This window comes from Pelophylax lessonae, assembly GCF_965119305.1.
Source record: "Pelophylax lessonae genome assembly, chromosome: 2".
NCBI classification, from domain to species: Eukaryota; Metazoa; Chordata; class Amphibia; order Anura; family Ranidae; genus Pelophylax; species Pelophylax lessonae.
Window position 1 is genome coordinate 587,531,148 of NC_138769.1, and position 27,298 is coordinate 587,558,445.

Sequence of the window (27,298 nt, forward strand, 5' to 3'; positions counted from 1 at the left end):
CTTCTGAATGTTCCAGTGAGCACTGTTTGGGTCATAATCCGGAAGTGAAAAAGAACATTTCCCCATAAAACGGCCACAACAAGGTGCTCCTTGCAAGATTCCTGACAGCAGAGTAAAAAGAATCATCAGAAGAATTGTTCAAGAGCCAAGGACTGCTTGTGGAGAGCTTCAGAAAGTACTGGAATTAGCAAGTACATTGTTTCAAAGAAAACAATTAGCAATGCACGCTAACCACATAATACGTCATTGCTGAAGAAAAAGCATGTTGAAGCTCACTTAAAGTTTGCTACACAACATTTAGACAAGCCTGTGAAATACTGGGAGAATATAGTCTGGTCAGATGAGACCAAAATTGAGCTCTTGGGATGCCATAATACGCACCATGTTTGGAGGTCAAATGGCACTGCACATCCCCCCAAACACACAGCCATACCAACAGTGAAATCTGCAGGTGGGGAACATCACCGTGTGAGGCTGTTATTCAGCATACGGTACGGACAAGCTTGATATCATTGAAGAAAGGATGAATGGAAAAATGTACCAAGACATTCTTGATAAAAATCTGTTGCCATCTACCAGGATGATGAAGATGAAACTAGGGTGGACATTTCAGAAAGACAAAGCCAAGGAAACTCTCAGTTTCAAAGAAAGAAAATAAAGCTGCTAGAATGGCCCAGCCAATCACCTGACTTGAATCCAATAGAAAATCTATGGAAAGAACTAAAGATCAGAGTTCATAGAAGAGGCCCACGGAACCGACAAAATTTGAAGACTGTGTGAAAGAATGGGCCAAAATCACACCTGAGCAATACATGCGAGTAGTTTCTCCATACAGGAGGCATTTTGAAGCTGTCATTACCAACAAAGGATTTTGTAGGAAGTATTAAGTAAATTTCAGTTCTCGTGTTCCAATACTTTTTCTACTTTTTCCCTGTGTCATTCCATTTTATTAGATAACTTAATTTCTGAACTTATTTGTTTTGGTTTCTTTGTATGTATGGGTTGTTACCGACTTGTGGTGAAAATTTCATGTTAATAGCACCTTTAGCAATAGATTTACCTAGAAAAAGGGTGACATGTTCAATACTTATTTTACCCGCTGTACAGTATACACGCACACACATTTTTTTCTCACTTTGTACAAAATAAGCTGTCATTTCTAAATGAAAACTCTTAATAGGATTGTTTTTATTAATTTACACAATTATACACTTGGTTTGATATTAGCTGGAACTACTACTTTATATTTTTAATCACTATTTTTCAAATCCCAACTTGAACTCAGTATATTGGATGTATTTAAAAAAAATCCTTGCAATTACCATCAAGAAATGCTGTCACGTGAGCAATGGTTAAATCACAAAGGTGTGAATGGGAAATGAATAACTCTTCATACTATCATATTTAGCAAGCTACAGTCAAGAGAGTTGTCAACAAAATTGGAACAGTGTACAGACGGATTAAAGCAGTATAAAACCCAAATGCAAACATTATATTGCAGCTAATTCCTAAATGTGATGGCTGTGTTGGTTTTCTTTTTTAGGCTCTCTTTCATTTTCACCTGGTGATCCTGCCAGTAAGTCTGATGTTTTTCAGCAGAATATGCGGTCCTGCAGATGTAGCAGTTAGAGTGTTGAAACAAACCTTTATCACAGTCCATAGTGCTTACAATGATCCGCTTACAAATCCGTATCCGCTTATTTTCTGCAGAGCAGACATGGAAAAGTCCTCTCTGCTCTATAGGTGGCCGTGAGTACTACATACGCCCTTTACACCCGACTACCCTCTGATCCAATCCACCTAAATGGAAGAGGATAGATCCCCTTTGGTTTTTTTTTTAGCAGTCTGGATCAGACCCGGAGGTAGGGTGGAATGCATGGACCTGCTAATCAGGCCAGCCTGTAAAACTAAAAGGTGAACCTGATCGGATTGCCAGTGTGAAAAAAGCCTTACTGTAACTGCTTACAAAAGTATTAGCTAGAGTTTGGCTTCAATTGTTAGTGTATCTAAATATGCTAGAACATCTAACACTACCCTGACACTCACCCTTGACAATGCTGTTGTCCAAAGGTGTGTCAAAGACTCCTTCCTCCAAAGTGAAAGCACTCTAATTCAGGAACTGTGTTACTAGCTGGATCGCCATGTGAAGCAAGAACCCTAAGTGCCGGTTCACACTAGTACGACCTGTCAGGCGACTTGGTCGTGCACCGTCGCCACTGTGTGGTACAGGAACGGTTCTAATAGGAGCGACACAAGTCGCTCCGACTTAGAAAAAGGGTCCTGTGCTACTTCGGGGCGACCTGGAGCGACTTGCATAGACATTCATTTTATGAAGTCCGTGCAAGTCGCGCCGAAGTCACGGTGCACGCGACTTCACAGGTCGCCCCCCAAGTCGGATCGCCATAGTGTGAGCCGACACTACTAAGTGTTGGTTCACACTATGGTGATCTGACTTAGGGGGCGACCTGTGAAGTCGCGTGCACCTGTGAAGTCGCGTGCACAGCGACTTTGCCGCGACTTCCACAGACCTCATAAAATGAATGTCTATGCAAGTCGCTCCAGGTCGCCCCGAAGTAGTACTGGACCCTTTTTCTAAGTCGGAGCGACTTGTGTCGCTCCTATTAGAACCGTTCCTGTACCACACAATGGACCGCAACGGTGCACGACTTGTCAGGCTGACCAAGCCGCCTGACAAGTCGTACTAGTGTGAACCGGCACTTAAGAAAACGAATGCAGCCACCCCATCTAATTACAGTTTTGGTTTTGGGTTTCATACCACTTTAAGACCAATAGTATAAAAAAAGATCTATAGCACCTAGATTTCTGGATTAAATGGAGTCAGATTTGTTAAGTGTGGTTCTTTATTGGCTGGTAAAGGTTACTGCACCTCACTTAACCTATGTATAGGATGAACTCTCACAGGATTTTGCACCTGTCATTTATGATATAAACAGATATGGTGTTCTAGATGAAGTACAGTAGCTTTCTCCACGCTCAGAATGAATGTTTCCATCTCAAATTCTGTATGAGGCAAACGCACTGACCACAATCAATAGCACCCAATCACACTGTGGGGACACAAATCAGGGTAGAGAAATAATCAGCAGTGCTGGAGGGAAGTGTGTGCTGTGGAGACCGTTCACAGCAGGGAGCGCTCAATGCTGCTCATTAACTGTCATGGTGTGTATGTGTGCCTGTGTATATATATATATATATATATATATATATATATATATATATATATATATATATATATATATATATATATATATATACACACATACATACACATATATATATATATATATATATATATATATACACATACATACATACATATATATATATATATATATATATATATATATATATATATATACACACACATACATACATATATATATATATATATATATATATATATACACACACATATACATACACACACCTATATATATATATATATATATATATATATATATATATATATATATATATATATATATATATATACATACACTATTTTGCAAGATACAGAACTTTTATAAAGGAAAATGCACACATTACAGTTTGTATATACATCTCATATTATACTGAAAGGGAACCATTGCTCTATTGAACTGTAAAGACAGAATTACATCTGTGTATTGCAGTAACACATGTAGTAAAACATGCCATTGGTACTGTAAAGAAAGGTAATGGATGAAACTGACTATGGTGAATTGCCATTTGTATTAAAAACAACACACATGCACCTTGCCCGCGCACCACAATGCATTTATACAGCATCCATGTGTTATATTGCAGTGTTTAAAAATAAAACAAATAATTTAAAAAGGTGTTTGCCTTTTAAAACATCTACGGTATTTTTATTTTTAGCATAACACACGTTATTACGTAAAATATCGCACATTAATGACCTCAACAGTGTGAATCCAATTTCCCACTTAATTCTCATGGAGTTGTGAGTATTCATACTCATCATTGGACTTTTTAACCCAATCTTAATGGTATTGCATATCTAAATTAAAGTGGCTTTCCCCTTTGAAAAAGCTACGGGTGTTCGTAGCGCAACGCGTCATGCCAAAGCCGCTTTGACGTCACTTCCGGTCTTCGGCCGAGACCGGAAGCTTCGGAGCTCACCGCATCGGCGGATGTATTGGAGATGGTTTCTGCACGATTGTAACTGCACTGATGTAAGTAGTTTGAAACTTGTTTGAATAAAGATATACCTAAAGATACTACACCATGAGAGCCTCTCTTGTCTAAGAGTTAGATAAACGGACTGAGACAAATTCGTGGGGACCCATTCTGAGACCTAGATCCATAAACAGCTGGAGGGAAATTAACGTGTGTCCGGAAAATATCAGAAGCTGGGATAACAATACTTAAACGCTCTTGTTGAGTGTTGTGGCGGTGAGCGGCCACTGCACCTGGGTTTGGATTGCGAGCTCACCGGGTCACATCCACTTTGCTGTGTTTTGGACTTCACTCATTGTTTGCACTCGTATTGATCACTTTATTTCAAGGCACCTTGCACTTTAATGACCGGATTGGACTGATTGAAGCCTTATGTATGGACACACATGCACCTTATGTTTAGCACAGTTGCACTTTTAAAGATTCAGTCCGGCGGTCGATATTTCCTTTGTTTGGATTGAGATCACTTTTACTGTTATTTGAACAATATTATTTATTTATTCTTACATTAATTATTTTGCTCATTGTCACCATATTGAGTAGACATTTTTTTGTGTATTTTACCCTTCACCTGTCAGGTATTATTTATCTTCCACCTGTCAGCCATTTCTTAAACATCACATACATTTGGATTAAGCACACATCACTTTGAGAAATATTCTTTTATTGTTTTTTATTATCACGTTTACTGGGATTTTACACATCTTCACATCCGCCTTTAGAAGTTCAATTGCATAATTATATGTTTTTTTGGATTCATGTGACATTTAAGGATTTTGAGTAGTTAGTACTGAAGACACATAGAGTGGTCCACCTCATTTAGAGTTAAGCGCTGATTTTTTTGCTTTTATTACAATAATTAACCCTGTCTGTACTGTGCTGGCAGATCTTCACTATCAGTTGTAAACTTGATGTGTACACTGTCTGCCCTAACAAACCATTAAAAATCTGGGGAATCAGGTTATGTATGTTAATGCACTTAGCTCTAGTTTACACCAGTGTGACTTGTCATTTCAAAGTTGCATGACAGGTGGCACCCCATTTCTCACAATGGAACCGCTCAAATCACTGCAACTCGAGTCGTAGCAACTTTAAAAAAGGTTTCTGTACTATTTCTGTGTGACTTGCAATGACATCTATTAAATTAAGTCACACAGACGTCAGATGGACCATGACGGTCGGCTTTAAAGTCACGCTGAAGTAGCACGACTTCAAAGCCGAACTGATGTGAACAAGGGCTTTAAAGAAAAGAAAAAACTGCCCCTCAATCTGGGAGGGGGGTTCTCAAATTTGATGGCAAAAGTGGAAATACACTTTAAGTCGTTTATGGTGGCCAATCACGTGGCTGGTTTCAGGAGCTTTACTATTCATTGCTCTGGCTGAGAGAAGTATAGACTTTGCTTTTATTCCTCCGTACAAGTCAATGTGTATATTTATGAGAAAGGCATGGTTATATGTTATAAACGCATGGCACAATCAGTTTGGGTGCATTTTTAATGTCCAAGTACATTGGCCCTAAATTACCCACTGAGTGTCCCTAAAAGGGGTCTGGGGGTGACAGGTATTGGGTATATAATGTTGACAACTCACAGACATGGCATTTCCTTTTCAGAACAAAAAATTTAAAAATCAAACCATTACTTTATTACAACCATTACAATACAGTGTATGGGAGGGGAGGTAATTCTAAAATGAGATTTCTCTGCTAGGAACAATGATATCTTAAAAAAATATCAGACTGCTTGTTTGACTATGAAACAATAAGGTGTGAATGAGATATTTGCACGGTGGGTCCAAGGTCACAAGGAGCTGGCGCTCTCATTTCAGCTGAAGCCCCCAGTGGTTTTGTGTCATTGTTTCAGTCCGCACTGCCAGGCTTCGTGTTACCTCCATTTACCCGGAACAAGCTCCATGACAGCCTGAATTATGAATCTTACAAACAATGCTTGCAGCTACTTCCAGGTAGTCTAAATCTCCCATATTTTATACAATCATTTGGAGCCCTGGCAAGTGTTATAAAGCAGAGAGAAGCTAAAGCCATGTCCCGCTGTGACTCTGCTCTGCGGTGCCTGAAATGAACTTCCCTTTTTTGGATAAGCTGGCAAGGCGCAGTCTGACTCGCTGCCAAAGTGTAAAAAGCACCTTAAAGAGGAATTGACATTTCCACCTAACTATCAGAAGCAATTCCCAACGTGTACGTAAAGAAAATAAATCAGGTCAATGTAAAGTGTAGTGGTGACAAGGGATTTCTGGCAGTCCAGTAACCGGTGCTGGCATGATATATCATGAAACTCACAGAGTTTATGTAAAAGTCTTGTACCTAATGTAAATGTTATTTTAATACCTCAACATCCAGTGCAATCCAGTAAGCGTGATGTAAAACTCCAGCTTTTATGCACACCAATGTGCGGAAGCAGCCTCTGGCACAGTTGGGGCTCATTCACATGGGAGTAAAAGAAAACGCTACATACGTATTTTGTATGGATCTGTATGCAGCCATATAGAAAGCTATGGACCCATGCAGACAGATGTGTAAGAAAGGATAATATTCCACTGCTTTCAGCAAGGTTTAAAAACATATATGTAAAGGTTTAATCTAACTGAACTCTATTGACTGTTACCGCTGTTTAGGGCAGACATCAGCAGCGTGTAAGCAATGGTGCCTGCACTGATGATACACATTTGAGGTTTACATATCAGCTAGAGGTGCACCTAATAGAAATTTTGGTGCCAAAATCGGAAATGCAGGATACACTTGGCCGAAAACCGAAAATGAGTTATTAAAAAATATATACACTGCTCAAAAAAAATGTATTTAAAGTATAGCATAAAGTTAATTAAACTGTTGGGATATTGATCTGGTCAGTTAAGTAGCAGAGGGGGTTGCTAATCAGTTTCAGCTGCTTTGGCATTAATTAAATTACCAGGTGTACTAGATGGGCAACAAGGAGACGACTTCCAAAACCGGAATGGTTTTAGAGGTGGAAGCCGCCGACATTTTTTTTTCCCTACTCCTCTTTTCTGACTGTTTTTCACTAGTTTTGCATTTGGCTATGGTCAGTGTCACTACTGGTAGCATGAGGCAATATCTGGACCCTATATAGGTTGCCCAGGCAGTCCAACTCCTCCAGGATGGCACATCAACACGTGCCATTGCCAGAACGTTTGCTGTGTCTCCCAGCACAGTCTCAAGAGCATAGAGGAGATTCCAGGAGACCGGCAGTTACTCTAGGAGAGCTGAAGCGGGCTGAAGAAGGTCCTTAACCCATCAGCAGGACAGGTATCTGCTCCTTTGTGCAAGGAGGAAAAGGATAAGAACTGCCAGAGCCCTATAAAATGACCTCCAGCAGGCCACTGTTGTGAATGTCTCTGAACAATCAGAAACAAACTTTATGAGGGTGGCCTGTGGGCCCAAGGTCCTCTAGTGGCCCTGTGCTCACTGCCAGGCACCGTGAAGCTTGATTGGCATTTGCCATTGAACACCAGAATTGGCAGGTCCACCACTGGCACCCTGTGCTTTTCACAGCTGAGAGCAGGTTTACCCTGAGAACATGTGACGGATGTTAAAGGGTCAGAAGAAGCTGTAGGGAATGTTTTGCTGCCTGTAGCATCGTTCAGCATGACCGGTTTGGTGGTGGGTGAGTAATGGTCTGGGGAGGCGTATCCATGGAGGGACACACAGACCTCTACAGGCTAGACAATGGCACCCTGACTGCCATTAGGTATTGGGATGAAATCTTTGGACCCATTGTCAGATCCTATTCTGGTGCAGTGGGTTCTGGGTTTCTCCTGGTGCACGACAATACCCGGCCTCACGTGGTAAGAATATGCAGCCAGTTCCTGGAGGATGAAGGTATTGATACCATTGAATGGCCCCCACGCTCACCTGACCTCAATCCAATAGAACACCACTGGGACATGTGTTCCCACACTGTGTTTCAGTACATCCGACCACGCCAGGTTGCACCTCCGTCTGTTCAGGAGCTCAGTGATGCCCTGGTCCAGATCTGGGAGGAAATACCCCAGGACACCATGCTTTGTCTTATTAGGAGCATGTCCCGACGTTGTCAGGCGTGCATACAACCCCGTGGGGGAAATACAAACTACTGAGTACCATTTTGAGTTGCTGCAATGAAATGTCAGCAAAATGGACTAGCCTGCTGCATCATTTTTATACTTTGAATTTTGGGGTGACAGGGTGACAGCCCTCTGTAGTTTGAGAATTTTCAGTTCCCTCAAACGATGTGGCATCCTTTCATTCCTAACACATTACCCAGTCCAAATCAGAATAGATATCCAGCATTATAATTTTCTCCATTGAGATCGGATGTGTTTTCAAAGTGTTCCTTTAATTTTTTTGAGCAGTGTATATGTTTATAATTGTATTATATTCGACTTTTTAATTAATATGAATTTAAATGAATATGAATTTATTGTCTGCCATTACTGGCACCTTGAAGGCAAGAAAAGCTCAAGAAAAACGTATTCCTTTAAATTCTATATATGTCTTTACACTGGTTGTGCTTCCGTTGTGGTGTTAAAGATCATGCTTGCTGCATTTTTTTATCCATTAAAAAAAAAAAAAAAAAAAAAGAAACTTACTTCCCGGTTGAAAGGCATTGAAAACGTAGCAAGAACACATCAATAACGTACGTAATGTGTTTTTTTTATGCAGTTTTTGAATCACAGGATGTATGAAAAACACATGATAAAACACAGTAAAATCGTGGCAAATCTCAGCAAAATCTAGGTAAAATCCCAGAAAATTACATGCGTTTTCTGCGCCATTATCGGCACCTTTTTCTTTTATCGGCAAAATGCTTATTACACCATTTTTGGCCGTTGTAATTTCAGCGCATGTCTAATCTCAGCCGTCAATGCTTCAGTCATGTGGTCTGGCGTATGCGCAGAATGACCTTGAACAGTTATTTACGATTTCATGAAAGGCTGAAGAGTAGACATGTAAACATTAGGTGTGCAATCAGCACGGGCAATAGCAGCCAATGGGCTACATTTACACAAAAAAAATGCCCCACAAAAAAATAGTGTCACCTGAAGATGACTTTTAATTCTTTGTTACAATGATGGGGTGGGGACTTCAGCATTGCATGGAATAAATAAATTGAGTGAAAATGTCTCAAAGAGAAGGTAAGTGGGAGTTCACCTGAAGCAAACCTGGCAGGTGACATGCTGATGTCATAGGCATCATTCACCATGCCGTTGCAAACATTTTTTTGAGATGAGAAAAGGGACGCCTTGAAGCAAAAAGTATGTAAGCAGAGGACACACCCCACCACTAATCCAGTTAAGTGGACGAAGAAGAAGTAATACACAAAAGTACTGGTTAATCCCACTTTTACCTTTTTTCATTACCTACTTTCCTTTATACCGGCTTTTCAAAAGAATAAATTAAATAAATTAGAGGCTGGGTAAAAATTTTAATGCACAACACTTTTGGTGGTTAAAGTGCATCCCTAGCTAAAACATGTCTCAGTTTGAAGGGAAATGGATAGAAACGCTTTCTGGAATATTTTGATTTCTGTCACGTTGGGGAAATTCCCCCTTTACTTTTAACCACTTGCCTACTAGGCCTATTTTTGACATTTGGTGCTTATGAGCTAAAATCAGTTGTTTTTGCTAGAAAACTACTTAGAACCCCAAACATTATAATTTTTTTTTTTTTAACAGAGACCCTAGAGAATAAAATGGAGATTATTGTAATATTTTTTATCACACCGTATTTGTGCAGCGGTCTTCCAAACGCAATTTTTTTGGAAAAAAAATCACTTTTTTTTAATTCAAAAATAAGAATCCAGTAAAGTTAGCCCAATTTTTTTTCCATAATGTGAAAGATAATGTTACGCCGAGTAAATAGATACCCAACATGTCATGCTTCAAAATTGCGCACGCTCACGGAATGGCAACGAACTTTGGTACTTAAAAATCCCCATAGGCGACACTTTAAAAATTTCTACAGGTTGCCATCTTAGAGCTACAGAGGAGGTCTAGGGCTCAAATTATTGCTCTCGCTCTAACGATCGCGGCAATACCTCACATGTGTGGTTTGAACACTGTTTACATATGTGGGCAGGGTTTCCGTGTGCGTTCGCTTCTGCGCGTGAGCTAACGGGGACAGGACGCTTTAATTTTTTTTTTTTTTTTTTTTACTATTTATTATTTTTTATTTTTACACCGTTTTTAAAAAAAAAAAAAAAATTGATCATTTTTATTTCTAATACAAGGAATGCAAACATTCCTTGTAATAGAAATAGGCACGACAGGACCTATTTTTTTTTGTGAGATCTGGGGTCAAAAAGTCCTCAGATCTCACAAGTACACTAGTAAAGATAGAAAGGAAAAAAAAAAAAAATTACAAAAAAAAGACAAAAAAAAAAGGGACCTTTAAGCAGGTTGCCGTCGCTCCGGTCCTCCAAGACAATAGAGTCGAGTGAGGGCAAGACATCCTGTCTGTGAGGATCCGGGACCCGATCGTTTTCCCCGCTGCCGGCGGGTCCGGTAAGCGGGGAAAAGGACAGGGACACGGCGGGAGGGGGGTCACCCCTTCCGCCATCCCGGAGGGTGATCTTGCTGCGAATCCGCCTCTGAGACCACCCTTATCGGAAAGCCCATCGCCTGCAGTTTAAAAAAATACCAGGGCTATGGCAGCTATCTGCTGCCATAACACCGGTATTTAGCTTTAAACTCAGGACGTATATGTACTATGGGCCGGTATTGAGGTGGTTAAGCAGGCCATAGATTATGCAATTTACTGCAACCACAGGGGAGGAGGGGAGCTGTCTCTTCTCGGAGAGAACAGTGATGACTGCTAGCGGCTATAGCAATCCGTAATGTCTGCATGCTAAATATCCAACATGCTCGCTGTACCCATTGATGGATCGACTTGGGTATAATCAGCCTGTCCACATAGATTTAGTGAATTTTGCCTGGTCCCTGTTGAACCGGCCAAGATTCGATCCATCTATGGCTGGCTTTAGTTTCAGAGACAACAGGTATGGACCCCCATTGTTCCCATTGAAAGAATTTGCCTTCATTTCTGTAATTATGGATTTCCCATTACTTTCTGTCTCAGCCACAGTGATAAAAAAAAACTGACAAAGGTTCTAACCATTACCCAATCAAAATCAAACAAATGTTGGCTAAAGGAACATTTTAAAATTACAATTCTTTCATAGAGTTCCTGATACCAGACTTGAAAGAGGAACATCTGAGAAAGAAAGAGAAATATATAATAGTATAATAATATATAATAGTTTATGCAACTGTAAAGCTGTTGCACAAAAATGGCCTCTCCGTACTGTTTTGCTCATTCCAAACATAAGAAAAACTACTCAAACATAATTCATGACCTCCATTATTTTCCTGGATCACAGTGGATCCCCTAGTTAGTGAAGCCAAAAAAGTATGATTGCTCCGAAGCCTGCAGTTTTATAAACCAAGTTCAAATTGATAGATCTCCTATTTATACTCCTACAGGTTCCCTTTAGAAAAAGGAGATTCTAGAGACAAGGACCTTTACTTTTTTCCACAAGACTTTAAAATAAAACTTACAATAACACCGCATTCACACTGAAGAGGCACGACTTCGGGGGCGACCTGTGAAGTCGCGTGCAGGGCGACTTTCGGCACGACTTGCACGGACTTTACAGAATGAATGTCTATGCAAGTCGCCCCAGGTCGCCCCGAAGTAGTACAGGAACCTTTTTCTAAGTCGAAGCGACTTGTGTTGCTCCTATTAACACGGTTCTCGTACCACACAACGGACTGCGACTTGTCAGGCTGACAAGTCGCCTGACAAGTCGTATTAGTGTGAATGGAGACTAAATCTTATTTACAAAAAAAGATAATGTATTGTGCGGTTGACAAACATCAACATTCAAAACTGTTACCTGTAAACCAGCTGCACCTCCGGCAATGCTCAGTCATGAAAGTTTCACCCAGTGTATATGTGCCGTCCCAAAATTAAACTAGGAAGTTCAGTGCATTAGGTTAAAAGAAATGCTGTAATCCAGTTACATGTCTGGCCCATCCAAATGTGCTGTTAGGCCTTCACATTAAATTGTGGGAGATTTAGACCCCTTTCACACGGGCTTTCCGATCAGGTCCGCCTGTCAGTTTTATTCAGGCGGACCTGATCGCATGCTCCTTGTACCTCTATGGAGAAGCAGATGTCAGCGGAGACATGTCCGCTGACACCCACTGCTATCCGATCCGATCCTGTCCGTGAAATCCGGACGGATGGAAACCCGATTTTCCATCTGTCTGGAGGATCGGATCGGATGAAAACGGACAGGCCGGCTGTTTTCATCCGATCTCCCATAGAGGAGAGCGGGGCTCTGACAGCTCCATCTCTGCAAAGTAAGCGGAGGCAGAGCTGTCATCCGCCTGCTCAGCGGGGATCGACGGATGGATGCCCGCTGAGAAAAACGGAGTCCACCGAGCACACTGCTCGTGTGAAAGGACCCTAGTTTGATGACCAGGCACTGAACTGCAGTGCCCAGTGATTAAGCAACATGTCCCAAATGCAGAAATGTGCACTAACCAGGTAAAGCTAGGGTGCCCTCTGCTATCTGTTCCAAATGCCCTTAGGCGGATGGCACGTTCTACCACATGGTATGGCAATGTCCATCTATTAGAGCAATCTGGTCTGAAGTCACCGCTTTCATCAATTTGATTACTCAAATACCCAATATCTATAACCCCTTAAGGTGTTTGGAAAAAGTGATGAATCTCTACCTAAGAATTCCCAAATCATTCTACTTTTGACTCTATTTATTGCCCACAAAATCGGTCACGATGAACTGGAAATCCACGGCTCCCCCTACTATAGCTTTCTGGCTTACCCTTAATAATTAGGCACTCCCATTATACCAATTGACATATGAAGCGAGGGATTGTCCTTGCAAATTTCATAAAATCTGGGACTTGTGGGTAAACCCTAACCATGCTATACTACCTGTCACTTAAGGTACTAACTGGAGATAGGGATTACTTGCCGATTCTCTACCTTTTTCCGTGTAAATCTTACACATATAGGCTGCATTCTATTGCTGCTCCATACATTATGTCTTTCTTGAAGAGTTTACAATGTCTTACCACTTTTTCCTCTACTCACTGTACATGTATAGACTGGACTTTTCTACTTGCAAAATGTACAATAAAGTTACATTTAAAAAAACAGGAAATGCTTTTCTCAGGCACATCTTTTGAAAGAGACCTTGAATTAAAATTTCTAGGTTTCCTGTCACACATCTAAACAGCTGGCCCAAACAAACTATTTTCATCACAGAACAATATTGCAACCAGGTTTGCTATAGTGAGCAGGAGTACCATTAGTTAAATAATATAAGCAGCGCTGGGTCTCGGCAGCAGTATGGGTGATTTCCTGGAAATGGAATTATAAAGAATCTGTCTGAGTGCTTCTCCGCCATTCAGGAGGAGCCTTGTATATTTATCAATGAATACAAAGTTTCCTCTGAATGGCCGAAGTGGCAATCATGACATTATCTGCCTGTCTTTCCACCTCGGACAATCAGAGGAAGCCTTGTATTTACTGAGAAAAAATGCAGGCTTCTCCTAGGCTGTGTGCCCTGGCCTTCGCCACATATCTGGCATATCCAATCTAGCCATTCTGCTCCACAGACTTCAGTGGAATGGCCGACAACAGGCTGAGTCAAGCCACGATGGACTATGGGCAGTGGGCAGAGTGCAGGTCTATCAAGGTTTTGAAAAAGAGGCCATCCAGCGCCATGAAGGCTGCACAGCTACGATCCCCCTGTATTTATAGATGTAGTTTAATTACAGACTTTTGTTGTTTAGAAAAAACATATGACAGTTACTCTGCAGACATTCACACAACAAATCACCAGCAATTCTCTTTCTCACAGTCCCAAGTGTACAAACAGGGTGGGAAAAAGAAGTAAATTTAGCTCTAAATTAAGTCAAACATTGAAACAATTTATTTTTTGGCTGGGCTGAATTTTATTACATTTCATGTGGTATTTTGGTTTTGCTCATTAAACTGGAATGAAAATTTCTAGTGGTCCTCAACACTAAACAAGAGTTTGCTTGTATTTATAAATCTGCAGGCTTTACCGATCACTATAAAGAGCAACGAAGATGAGTTTAAGAGCCCATGCACACTAACACGACTTGTGAGGCGACTTGTGTTGCCCCAGGTAGCTTGACATAACAAAAGCAATGTTAATCAATCAGTGCCGTCTTAATTGGCACTACTGAAGTCGCTCCGACTTCAGAAAAGGGTCCTGTACTACTTTGAGGCGACCTGTGATCAGACTGTCCCATATACTTCAATGGGAGTCGCCTCCTTATCTTAATTGACACGACTTGTTATCAGACTTTCCAGGAAGAAGAAAGAGATTAGCCAGGCATTCCCCACAGACAAAGTCGCCTGTCTCTTCAAAGTAGTGCAAAAGTCTCTAAACAAGTCTCTAAACAAGTCTCTAAACAAGTCTCTAAACAAGTCTCTAAACAAGTCTCTAAACAAGTCTCTAAACAAGTCTCTAAACAAGTCTCTAAACAAGTCTCTAAACAAGTCTCTAAACAAGTCTTTTCAAGTCACGGGGCGACTTTCTGGTCGTGGTAGTGTGAACCGGTGTTCCGTGAAAAAACCATACCCATGAGAAAACCATACCCTCGTCACTTCCGGTGCACCTACGGAGGGTATGGATTTCTCACAGTAGTGTATGTAATCTTACACTTGCCGCCGTTACATTAAAACAGCTCCTCTGCACTATGAGTCATCTCCGCTCCTATCCCTCTCACTTCCCTGAGCTCGGCTAATAAATATAAAAGCGGATCACGGAGCCAACAGCTCCGTGATTTACATTTCATACACCCGCCGCCGCTTTTATATTTATTAGCTGAGATCAGGGAAGTGTCAGGGTTAGCAGAGGAGATGCCCCATGTTGCCGCCGTACTGTTTTAATGTAACCGCCGCAAGTATACCATTACACACACTCTGTAATAATTTCATTCCCTCCGAGCATGCGCACTTGTCAAATTCTCTGCTTTTCAATTATGTTTCCGGGGCTCTGAGCATGCGCACTGCTGCGCCGCCCGGAAGGGACGAGGGTATGGAATTCTAACGAGGTATGGTTTTTTAACGTTACACCGGCTCTTAGGCTTCTTGCACACTGCAGCTTAAAAGCGCAGTATAGCTTTTTTTTTTTTTTTAACTGATCTAAAATACAGCCCATTAATTGTTATGTGCTTATGCACACAGGCGCTTAAAACAAGCGCTGTGCATTCTTCAGTTAAAAAAAAAAAGAAATATAGAAAAAAAATGCATTTTTGGTCAGTATTCATGCCTCATGTGCACAAAAGCGCACAAAAGCGCACAAATGCTCATTTGCATATTGTACAGAGCGAGAATGTGAAAATAATTGCGTGCATTTGCTATGAAAATGCAGAACTGCACGTGAAAATGTGCAAACGCATATATGCAAAAATGCGCACGAATACACACAAATACATACATAAAAAAAAAAAACGCCTGAAATTATGTTTGAAAGTATACAGTAAACCCCCCTCCATTGCGGGGGTTACGTTCCAGACCCAGCTGCGAAAAGTGAAAATCTGCGAAATAGAAAAACCCTATTAAAATGCATTGTAGGCATGTTTTTTTTACTGTCACTGTACGTGTAAAAGCATTTTAAGGTCTTTAAAACACACTTTTAAAACAATAGAAACTCATTTAAACACATAAAAGATACTGAGAGACATAGCATGGAAAACACAAACATATTTCATTTTTAATGATTTATATAGTAAAATAACATTACAAAAAAAAAAACGCAATATACCAGGTCCGCAAAAACTGAACCGCGATGGAGCGGGGGTTTACTGTACTCCTGTTTGAGTATCATATGCAAGAGGCCTAATTGCAGTTTGGTGGTTATTATATTATTTTTTTCCTTTAACACAGTTATTTTCTAAATGTATATGTATCATTTTAATGGATATATATGGCATGGTGTGATACAGTGTTGTTTTGCTGGGCTTTGTAGTCACATTTGATAAACCATCCGTTTTGACAAATTGGTTTCACATGCGATTTGGAAGCCATAGGCAAGCGCACGCACACAGAGCAGTAAGCAACGATTAAGCTTAGAAGTGTGGAACGCGTCTGCTGACCCTCCACGGGTTGAGTGTGTGGAATGTTTTTTACTTCAACGATGTTTCAATAAAGAAGTCGTTTTTATCTCCTGGAAGTGCCGCTATCTTCTTCGATTCCATTTTGGCCTTATGCAGTAGCCCACGGTACCTACAAATCATTCATCAATTTTGGCTACAGAAAACCTCTAGATGACAGGTTGCGGTCGATTAGGGCACCTCATTGTTGTTTTTGGGTTCCTTATTTAGGCCTCATGTACACAGGAATTTATTTTTATTTCTCCTAGAAGCAAGCATAGTTTTTGCAGAAAAAACGCATGATGCTTGTAAAAGTGTCTAACTCTTTTACAAGAGTTTAGGCGCATTTACAGGCGTCAAGCGCTTGGGTGTTAATTAATTTCATTGGCCAGAATAAAAAAAAATTATTCTGGCCATTGAAACAATTTAAAGCCCAAACGCTAAAAGGCCTAGCTTTTAGACACGTTTACAAGGTCAATAGCTTTTTCTGCCTAAACTCTGCTGCACCTGGACGCACTAGCAATAGGGGGGGGGGGGGGGTTCTGCCTCTAAACGCTGCTAAAAATCTACGTGTGCATGGACATATAGGCTAACATGCAGAGGAGTTTAGCAGCAGGGAAAAAAAACATAGACACCTCTGGGAGCAGCTGTAAAATTGTCCAGTGTGCATGAGGCCTAAGGCTCCATTCACACCTGAGCGTATTGTTTTCAGGCGTTTTCTTTGGGCTTTTTACAGGCGTTTTTCTGGCTTTTTTCAGGCGTTTTTTTCTGGCTTTTTACAGGTGTTTGGAGGAAGGCATTGACATCTAACAAAAACGCTTGTAATCAGCCCTATAAAGAAGCTAATGTACTTTTTTGAGCTTCAGGCATTTTTCTTCTGGAGACAAAACGCTCAGATGTGAACAGGGGCCATTGAAATTAATGGGATTTTACTTGTTGGGCGTTTTGAGACTTCAGAGATGAGCGTTTTACGAGCTGAAATACGCTCAGGTGTGAACAGAGTCTAAAGCTTTACATTTTTCAAAAATGCACATCATATTAAATAGCAAACAAAAACATTTCTTAAAGCGGAGTTCCACCCTGGGAATACTTTTTTTTAATAAAAATACCCCCGGGACAGTCCGGGCTAGTACATTCCACAATGGCTAGCCTCTGATCTGTCCCAGGTTGCACTTACCTTTTAGGAGAAATACTTACCTTGAAAATGTATTCTCCAGCGCTGCCTCTCAGGTGTGGGCAGCTTGAAGCCAGCGCGATCCTCTTCTGCGTCCTCTTCCGTCTTCTTCGGTCCCACGATGCACTGCACCGGCCCCGCCGTCACTTCCGGTGCGCGCGCGTCATCCCTCCACAGCTTCTGGGAATGACGCGCGCGCACCGGAACGGACGTCGGGGCCGGTGCAGGCACATTGATTCCTGGGAGCGATGACGTTCAGCTCCCAGGAATCATTGCAAGCCAAGAAGTGACGAATCGCCGTGGCCGCCGAGGGGAGGAAGAGGAAGTAAGGTAAGTATATTTTCTTCTATACGAGGTAAGTAAAAAAAAAAAAAATTGCGATTATCCATTTGTTTTTCAGGTGACCCGGAGCGAGAAGATGGAGGTAAGTATAAATTTAGGGTGGAACTCCGCTTTAAGCAATGATCAAAAGGCTTTCAACTGAACAAATTAAAAAACAGAGACAAATTATTTACGAACTACAGTAAAGCTATGTGTCTCTAACTAAGGAGGCAATATTTATTAACCTGATCATCAATATGGAGTGACCAAAAATTTCATAGAATTTGCAGCAGAAGGTCTATATTACATATCAATGTAGTAAACCATAGCAAGCTCAATGTACATTTGTCAAAATGTGGCAAAGTGTTCATATATCATGGAAAATAGGATTGTTGTAACAGAAGAATGAAGAAGCAATTACACATTCATTTAATAGCTATTGATTTATGAAGCATTGGTATTTATTATATTAATTTACATAACACCTAATAAATCTGCATCCCTCTACATTACATATTGATTTAACCATGCCATGTCGTCCTCGGTAGCTTGTGGTATATCACTGCTGCCCATTTTCCTGCTTATTAGTACTTAGGTGCTATAAACCAGAATCAGGCTTCTTCTACACAGCAATTCCTGACAACTGATGGGCAAGCTTTGGTACTAATACATATAATCTGCAAATTGTGTGCAGGAATCTGGAGCAGCTGTAAATTATTCTGCTAGTGTTTGCAATTATTACAAGTCTTTGTCACCTAACAGATGTCAGATGGGCGACTTGGGTCCACAGTGACATTTTCACGACAGGATCACAAACTAAACTCTCAATATTCTTTGGAGTCCCTCGATTGCTGCTCACAGCACTAATTCGGTCAATGCTACTAAGCTAGTAATTGAATTTAAATTGATATTTAGAGCCCATTCACACTGCCGCGACTTGTCAGGCGACTTGTCAGCCTGACAAGTCGCGGTCCATTGAGTAGTACAGGACCCGTTCTAATAGGAGCTACACAAGTCGCTCCGACTTAGGAAAAGGGTCCTGTACTACTTTGGGGCGACCTCGGAGCGACTTGCATAGACTTCCATTATGTGAAGTCCCTGCAAGTCGCGCCGAAGTCGCGGTGCACGCGACTTCACAGGTCGCCCCCCGAAGTCGTGTCGCCTCAGTGTGAACCGGCTCTAAAGCTTTTTTTTTTTTTAACTAACAAACATGTTATACTTACCTGCACTGTGCAGTGGTTTTGCAGAGAGCAGCCCCAATCCTCCTCACGTCCCTCTTTGGCGCTCCTGGTTTCTCCCTCCTGCCAAGTGCCCCCACAGCAAGCAGCTTGCTATGGGGCACCTGAGCCGAGCCGCTGCTCTAAGTGCCCATTCAGACACTGAGCCCCTGTTTGGCCCTACCCCTCTCTCTCTCCTTGCTGGCTCACTGATTTTGATTGGCAACAGCAAGAGCCAATGGCACCCGCTGCTCTGTCTCAGCCAATCAGGAGGGAGAGTTCCCAGACTTCATGGCTCTTGTGCAACATCGCTGGATTGTGATGGGGCTTAGGTAAGTATAATGGGGGCAGCTGCACACAAAAGGTTTTTTATCTTAATGCAAAGAAAGCATTAAGATAAAAAAAAACCTTCTGCCTTTAGAACAACTTTAAGCAACGTTTGGACCAACAGAAGTCAAAGAAGACTAGAAGCCATTCTGATTCCCTGTGCCACAAAAACATGGCCTCTATAATAGAGCACTTGGTAGCACTGACCCTGCTTACAAGCATATTAGGCTGAAGGTCTACCTCTATCTTGCATCTACTTAAAGAGCAACTTCAGGTTGTCATGTGGGATAACTCAAATTGTTTCTAAAAAAAAGTCCTAAAAATAACTTTAACCTGAGTAAAAGGAGTTGTACAGTCATAAGGTTTTAATCTTAATGCACTCTAATGCAGCCAGAATGACATTGTACTATGAACCCGAACTATTCTCCTTATAGGATTCTCTGCTGTTGAGCCGATCCTTCTTTTTATGCTTCAATGCAGAAAATTAATCTGGGAGGAGCAAATGCCTGTGCTTTCAAAGGTGCAGAATCATGGTTCCCCTAAACGCAGCAGCTCCTAAACTCAGCTAAGAGCCTATGTCTACAATAACGCATATACTTTTATGGAGTTCAGTTTAGGAGCTCTTGCAAAAAAAAAAAACACAGAAAGCTTCTAAAGTCAGGTTTAGGAGTTGCCAGTGTAGGCTAGTTTAAATGAAGCCTTAGTAGAGCTGCAATAAAACCGCTTTATTAAGGCTAACTCCTAGCTCAAAATAAACCTGTGACCAGAATTTATATTATATTATATATATATACATATACAGACACTGCAGAAAAAAATTAAAGAACACTTTTAATCAGAGTATAGCATCAAGTCAATTAAACTCCTGGGATATTGATCTGGTCAGTTAAGTAGCAGAGGGGGTTGGTAATTATGTGTTAATTAAATTAACAGGTGTATTAGATGGGCAACAATGGGACGGCCTCCAAAACAGGAATGATTTACCAGGTGGAGGTCATTTTTTTCCCCCTACATTCAGTATCTCACAAAAGTGAGTACACCCCTCACATTTTTGAAAAATACTTTATATCTTTTTATGTGACAACACTGAAGAAATTTACACTTTGCTACAATGTAAAGTAGTGAGTGTATAGCTTGTATAAGTTTAAATTTGCTGTCCCCTCAAATTAACTCAACACAGCCATTAATGTCAAAACCACTGGCAACAAAAGTGAGTACACCCCTAAATTAAAATGTCCAAATTGGGCCCAAAGTGTCAATATTTTGTGTGGCCACCATTATTTTCCAGCACTGCCTTACCCTCTTAGACATGGAGTTCACCAGAGCTTCTCAGGTTGTCACTGAAGTCCTCTTCCACTCCTCCATGACGACATCACGGAGCTGGTGGATGTTAGAGACCTTGCGCTCCTCCACCTCCTGTTTGAGGATGCCCCACTTATGCTCAATAGGGTTTAGGTCTGGAGTCCATCACCTTTACCCTCAGCTTCTTTAGCAAGGCAGTGGTCGCCTTGGAGGTGTGTTTTGGGGTCGTTATGTTGGAATACTGCCCTGCAGCCCAGTCTCCAAGGGGAGGGGATCATGCTCTGCTTCAGTATGTCACAGAACATGTTGGCATTCATGGTTCCCTCAATGAACTGTAGGTCCCCAGCACCGGCAGCACTCATGCAGCCCCAGACCATGACACTCCCACCACCATGCTTAACTGCAGGCAAGACACACTTGTCTTTGTACTCACTTGGTTGCCGCCTCACACGCTTGACACCATCTGAATCAAATAAGTTTACCTTGGTCTCATCAGACCACAGGACATGGTTCCAGTAATCCATGTGCTTAGTCTGCTTGTCTTCAGCAAACTGTTTACAGGCTTTCTTGTGCATCATCTTTAGAACTTTAGAAGAGGCTTCCTTCTGGGATGACAGCCACGCAGACCAATTTGATGCAGAGTGCAGCATATAGTCCGAGTACTGACAGGCTGACCACTCAATATTTCAATCTCTCCATCAATGCTGGCAGCACTCATACAATTATTTCCTAAAGACAACCTCTGGATAGGACGCTGAGCATGTGCACTCACTTCTTTGGTCGACCATGACAGGGCCTGTTCTGAGTGGAACCTGTTCTGTTAAACCACTGTATGGTCTTGGCCACCGTGCTGCAGCTCAGTATCGGGGTCTTGGCAATCTTCTTATAGCCTAGGCCAGTGATGGCGAAAATATGACACGGGTGCCCCAGCTGGCACGTGTGCCAAAGCTGGCCCGTAGAGCTCTCTGTGGGCAGGCGAGGGTCGCCGCCACTGCCAACAGGAGAAGCGAGCGCGAGCTGTTAGTGTATTTTTTTCCCCGCTTCTTCTGTCAAGCAGCACGGGACAGGGACAGAGCGGTGCTTGAAGGGATCGCCGCCCACTCTGATTCCTCCTGCCTCTCCATTGGCTGAAGCCAGGGACCAATGAGGTGCCAGGAAAAATGCCCCATGGGACATTAGTCCCAGGAAGGCTATGGCTCCTTTTAATCAATTAAATAAAAACTACAGCCCCAGCATGCACTGAGAAAATAAGAGGGACAGCCTGGAGCCCGGGAAAAAAAAAGGGGCTGAGAGAGAAGGAAGAGCAAGGGTGAGAGGAGTGTGGAGACAAGAGTGAGAGGAGGCTGAGGTGGTTCAGGAGGGAGAGAGAGGCCAAGCCACACCAGCCCCTGGAGTTAAACCAGCCAGAGAGGAGCAAGAGGAAGGTGCTGAGAGGAGACCATAAAAAGTAAGGAGGGTGATCAAAGGCGGAAGCTGCTGCCAGGCACACCGACACTGGACGCCAGAGCCAGGTGAGTGCTGAATTGACTACAACCCCTCGGAGTGTGCGATCATCACCTGGGTGTCTGCAGCTTAATTGCAGTGTTGGCACGTTAAAAAAAATAACTTGGTTTTGTGATTAAAGTTTGGGCACTTGGGCTCAAGAAGGTTCGCCATCACTGGCCTAGGCCATCTTTATGTAGAGCAAAAAATATTTTTTTCAGGTCCTCAAAGTTCTTTGCCATGAGGTGCCATGTTGAACTTCCAGTGACCAGTATGAGAGAGTGAGAGGCAACTCCAAATTTAACACACCTGCTCCCCATTCACACCTGAGACCTTTTAACACTAACGAGTCACATGACCGGGGAAGGAAAATGGCTAATTGGGCCCAATTTGGACATTTTCACTTAGGGGTGTACTCACGTTTGTTGCCAGCAGTTTAGACATTAATGGCTGTGTGTTGAGTTATTTTGAGGGGACAGCAAATTTACACTGTTAAACAAGCTGTACACTCACTATTTTATATTGTAGAAAAGTGTCATTTCTTCAGTGTGTTCACATGAAAAGATATTGAAAAATATTTACAAAAATGTGAGGGGTGTACTCACTTGTGAAATACTGTATATTTTCTGACATTTTTTAACTAGTTCTTTACTTTGCCAAAGTCAGTGTCACTACTGGTAGCATGAGACAATACCTGGACCCTACAGAGGTTGCACGGGCAGTCCAACTCTTCCAGAATGGCACATCAATACGTGCCATTGCCAGAAGGTTTCTCCCAGCACAGCCTCAGGAGCAAGGAGGAGATTCCAGGAGACAGGAAGTTACTCTAGGAGAGCTGGACAGGGCCGTAGAAGGTCCTTAACCCATCAGCAGGTCTGGTATCTGCTCCTTTGTGCAAGGAGCAACAGGATGAGCACTGCCAGAGCCCTACAAAATGACCTCCAGCAGGCCACTGGTGTGAATGTCTCTGACCAAACAATCAGAAACAGGCTTCATGAGGGTGGCCTGACGTCCTCTATTGAGCCCTGTTGCTCACTGCGTGGCACTGTGGAGCTCGATTGGCGTTTGCCATTAAACACCAGAATTGACAGGTCCGCCACTGGCACCCTGTGCTTTTCACAGATGAGAGCAGAAAAACTCTGAGCACATGACAGACGTAACAGGATCTGGAGAAGCTGCGGAGAATGTTATGCTGCCTGTAACATAATAATTCGGCATGACCTTTTTGGTGGTGGGTCAGTGATTTTCTGGGGAGGCAAATCCATGGAGGGACAAACAGAACTCTACAGGCTAGGTAATGGCACCCTGACTGCCATTAGGTATTGGGATGAAATCCTTGGGCCCATTGTCTGATCCTATGCTGGTGCAGTGGGTTCTGGGTTCCTCCTAGTGCATGACAATGCCCGGCCTCATGTGGCGAGGGTATGCAGCCAGTTCCTGGCAATTGAAGGAATTGATACCACTTAATGGCCCCCATGCTCGCCTGTCATTAATCCAATAGAACACCTCATGGGGGGGCATATAAACTACTGGGTACCCTTTTGAGTTGCAGCAATGGCATTTCAGAAAAATGGACTACCCTGCTGCATTATTTTTTCACTTTGATTTTTGGGGTGTCTTTGAATTCAGCCCTCTGTAGGTTGAGAATTTAAATTTCCATCAAATGATTTGGCATCCTTTCATTCCTAACACATATCAGTATAGGTATCCAGCAAGATATTTTTCCCCATTGAGATCTGATGTGTTTTCAAAGTGTTCCTATAATTTTTTTGAGCAGTGTATATTCATATTATTAAGGTTTATCTAAACCTATGTATGCCAGTATTTGGAGGTACCTGCATTCATTTTTTTTTTCATGCTTTCTTCCTTTGACCTGGTAATCCTGGGAATAATACACCTCCTGACTTACACTTACAGGGAGCCTTGGTTGTCACTCAGGCTGGTCTGCAATCATTTCTGTCTTTGTTTATTTCCATTACATGAGGGGTAATGGGACTAGCATTTTCCCCTTAAAAAATAACATAAAAAAAAAAAAACACTGAAGACTCCACTTTTGGGCTGCATTTTAGAACCGTGAACTTTTATTTAAGAAAGGTAAAATGACTGCAGTACCGCTACATAAAACTCAAGCAACTATGCGCCAATGCCAAATATACCATGGTGGAAACAAATTGCAAAAAGCATCTTACCTTGAGTCTGTGGGATATATGGAGCTAGAAGCTTTGCCCTTTTCTTTTCATAGCCCTTTTGCGTAATGTCTCCTGCGAAGAACAACAAAGGACCATAAATTAATTTACAGTAAAACCTCACATCAATATCTACAATTGTGTACACTTGAATAAATCAGTCTGTAGTATTAAAGGTGGTAACGATTCTCAGGATTATATTGTGTACGTAATTGCTATTTAATTCAGTGTTGGGTATGCACTTGTCTTGTACTGCCGATAGGAAGAAAGATTAAATATTCCTGCTGTTTCTCTCACATTTGACACAAACTGAACATATAAATAAGATCCATCTTTACAGATATAAAAATCTCTTGGATTCCTGACCACTAACATTTTTCTTGTCACTTTTATAATTCTGCTTTACGGATTGCCATGTGCAAACAGATGTTTTTATTTCAACAAAAAAATGCAGCAATAATAATGATAAAAATAAAAGCTCATTTCATCTTCAATCTTTTTTCTTTTCTTTTTTTTTTTTTTTTTACCAGGTCATTGAACAATACTACAAAAAAAAAAAAAAAATAGATTACAACCAGAACAAATTTTGTAATGCGGATTTTTTTTTTTTTTTTTTTTTTAATCCACTATAATGGGAGCTACTGGAACCCCAGTAGGATGAAAACTGCACCAGTACTTAATACATATAACCAACCTGCACTGTAATGCAAATTCCCTTCTGTTTTACAGGAAAACCAAAGAAAGAAGAATCCATTAAAAACGTAGGCTCCATTCACACCTGTTCACGAGCGTAAACGCAAAGATTCCGCCCGCGATTCCAAAAAGCTGCAAAACGCGGGACGTGTTTGCGATGCTATTAATTCTAATGGCACCCCAATTGCACGCGATTTTGCTACGAGTGTTAGGCAGTAAATCACACCGCAACAGCGGAAAATTGCAATGCGTGATGCTGTCGCCCAAAAGAAGCTCATGTTCCTTTTTGAGCATCAAACGCGTTGCAACTGCAGTGTGATTTACTGCGCATCAATCACGGCATGATTGGAGTGCCATTAAGAATTTTGGCATGGAAAACGTGTCACATGTTTTTCAGGGCATTCGCACCTATGTGCCGATGATTTAGCTGCATTTTTTATTGATATTTTCCATGTGAATTGTAACATGTTTTGACACATTACCATACTATTCCACACACCACACAATGCTGTCGAATGGAAAAAAAGCTGAACGTGCCATATTTTCCAAATTGCAGCAATGTGAACACATTTTTTAACATTGGGAGTATGTGCACACACGTTTTTAGTGCACTGCAGTTCTTGCATTGTAATAGTACAGTAAGAATGGACCCTAATACCAAAAATGTCCAGTGTTCGGTATCTCAATTAGTCCCGGTTCACACTTATGCAATGCGAGAACCCTGCGAATCTACTGCGGGTTCCCGCATCGCATTCCCAGCACAGGCAGTTCACACTGCCATATGCGAATGGCTGGGGGTGCCAATTCAAAGTTAACAATACTCCCAGATCAGTTCACATATCGCAGTGCCATCTGACATTTGGGACATGAATTGGATCGTATAGATGTGAACCACTATGAGATACGATTCTGCTGCAGACCCAAAAAAGGGTCCTGTGTGTGTTTGTGCCGAATCAGATGCGAATTCAGCCATACTATCTATATGGCTGAATTTGCATCGCACAGACATCGCATTGTGATTTTCAGAGCAGTGCACTCCGAATCACATGCAATCTCTGCCATCGCAGATGTGTGAACCGAGCCTTAAAAAAAAAAATAAAATAGAGCTGCACGATTCTGGCAAAAATGAGAATCACAATTTTTTCTTGCTTAGATCAAGATTCTCTCACAATTCTCAAAATCTTTATTTTAAAGATATATATAATTTTATTTTTTTTATTAACCATTTGAAATAAAGCTGTGACTAGGATTACCCCCCCCCCCCACCTCCTCTGTCAAAGATTACCCCTGGGTACTGCTGGCTGGCGGGTACTGCTGTAGGTACTGTTGGTGGTGGGTACTACTTTGGGTAATGTTTGGTGGGTAGTGATGTGGGTACTGTGGGTACAGTTGGTTGGTACTGTTTGGTGGGTACTGTTTGGTGGGTACTGCTGGCTGGTGGGTACTACTGTGGGTACTGTTGGTTGGTGGGTACTACTGTGGATACTGTTTAGTGGGTACTGCTGTGGGTACTGTTTGGTGGGTACTGCTGGCAAAGTGTGAAGAGTAGCGCAGAGCCGATGCTTCTTGTATCTCGGCTCTCCTTGGTCTCCTCTCACAGGCAGAGTGCATTTGATATCACTCTGCCTGTGACAGAATGGAGCCGGAACTACACAGGAAGCATGGGCTCTGTTCTGTCAGCTGAGCTCTGACAGGCAACCGCAATATCGTCCGGGTATCAGCCAGACATCCCAAGTCTCTGGCATGGGGGCTGCAGCTGTCTGTGTCCTAGACACATATAACACTAAGAATCGTCAACATTCAGGATTGAGATCGTAGGGGGGATGAATCGAGATTGCGATTCCTATACGATTAATCGTGCAGCTCTACTAGTAATGCACACACATCAAAGCCCATGTTTATTGAGAGGTCCACCAGAGGTCTAATATTTGAAAAATATTTATTATTTCCTATGTAAAGATTGAGACACTATTTTGTTGACTAGAGCTCAATCCTTCATAGAAACGAACACAGAATATAGAAAACTATACAATCTGGGCATTCGGGACTGACGGAAACCCCAAAAACCCCAAAACTCTTAAAAACATTGAAAGAAGAACATGGTCACTATGACTTAAAATTGAAACCTCTTTTGATATTATTAAATTCAGAGTGAAGCATTGTATGTTCTTAGTTTGAAGACAATCTCTGAGATACCGTCCTTGACAAACCCCAGTCTCACTATA

At 41.8% G+C, this 27,298-nt stretch overlaps 1 protein-coding gene across 2 annotated transcripts in view; it reads right to left on the bottom strand.

Annotated features, from left to right (window-relative positions):
* DIP2B (disco interacting protein 2 homolog B) overlaps nucleotides 1-27,298 on the bottom strand; it is a 400,603-nt gene that overhangs the window by 209,485 nt on the left and 163,820 nt on the right. For both annotated transcript variants that reach the window (XM_082244510.1, XM_082244509.1), the window contains exon 2: nucleotides 24,384-24,455. In XM_082244510.1, the coding sequence (XP_082100636.1) occupies nucleotides 24,384-24,455 (72 nt within the window). The remainder of the gene's footprint in view (nucleotides 1-24,383; nucleotides 24,456-27,298) is intronic.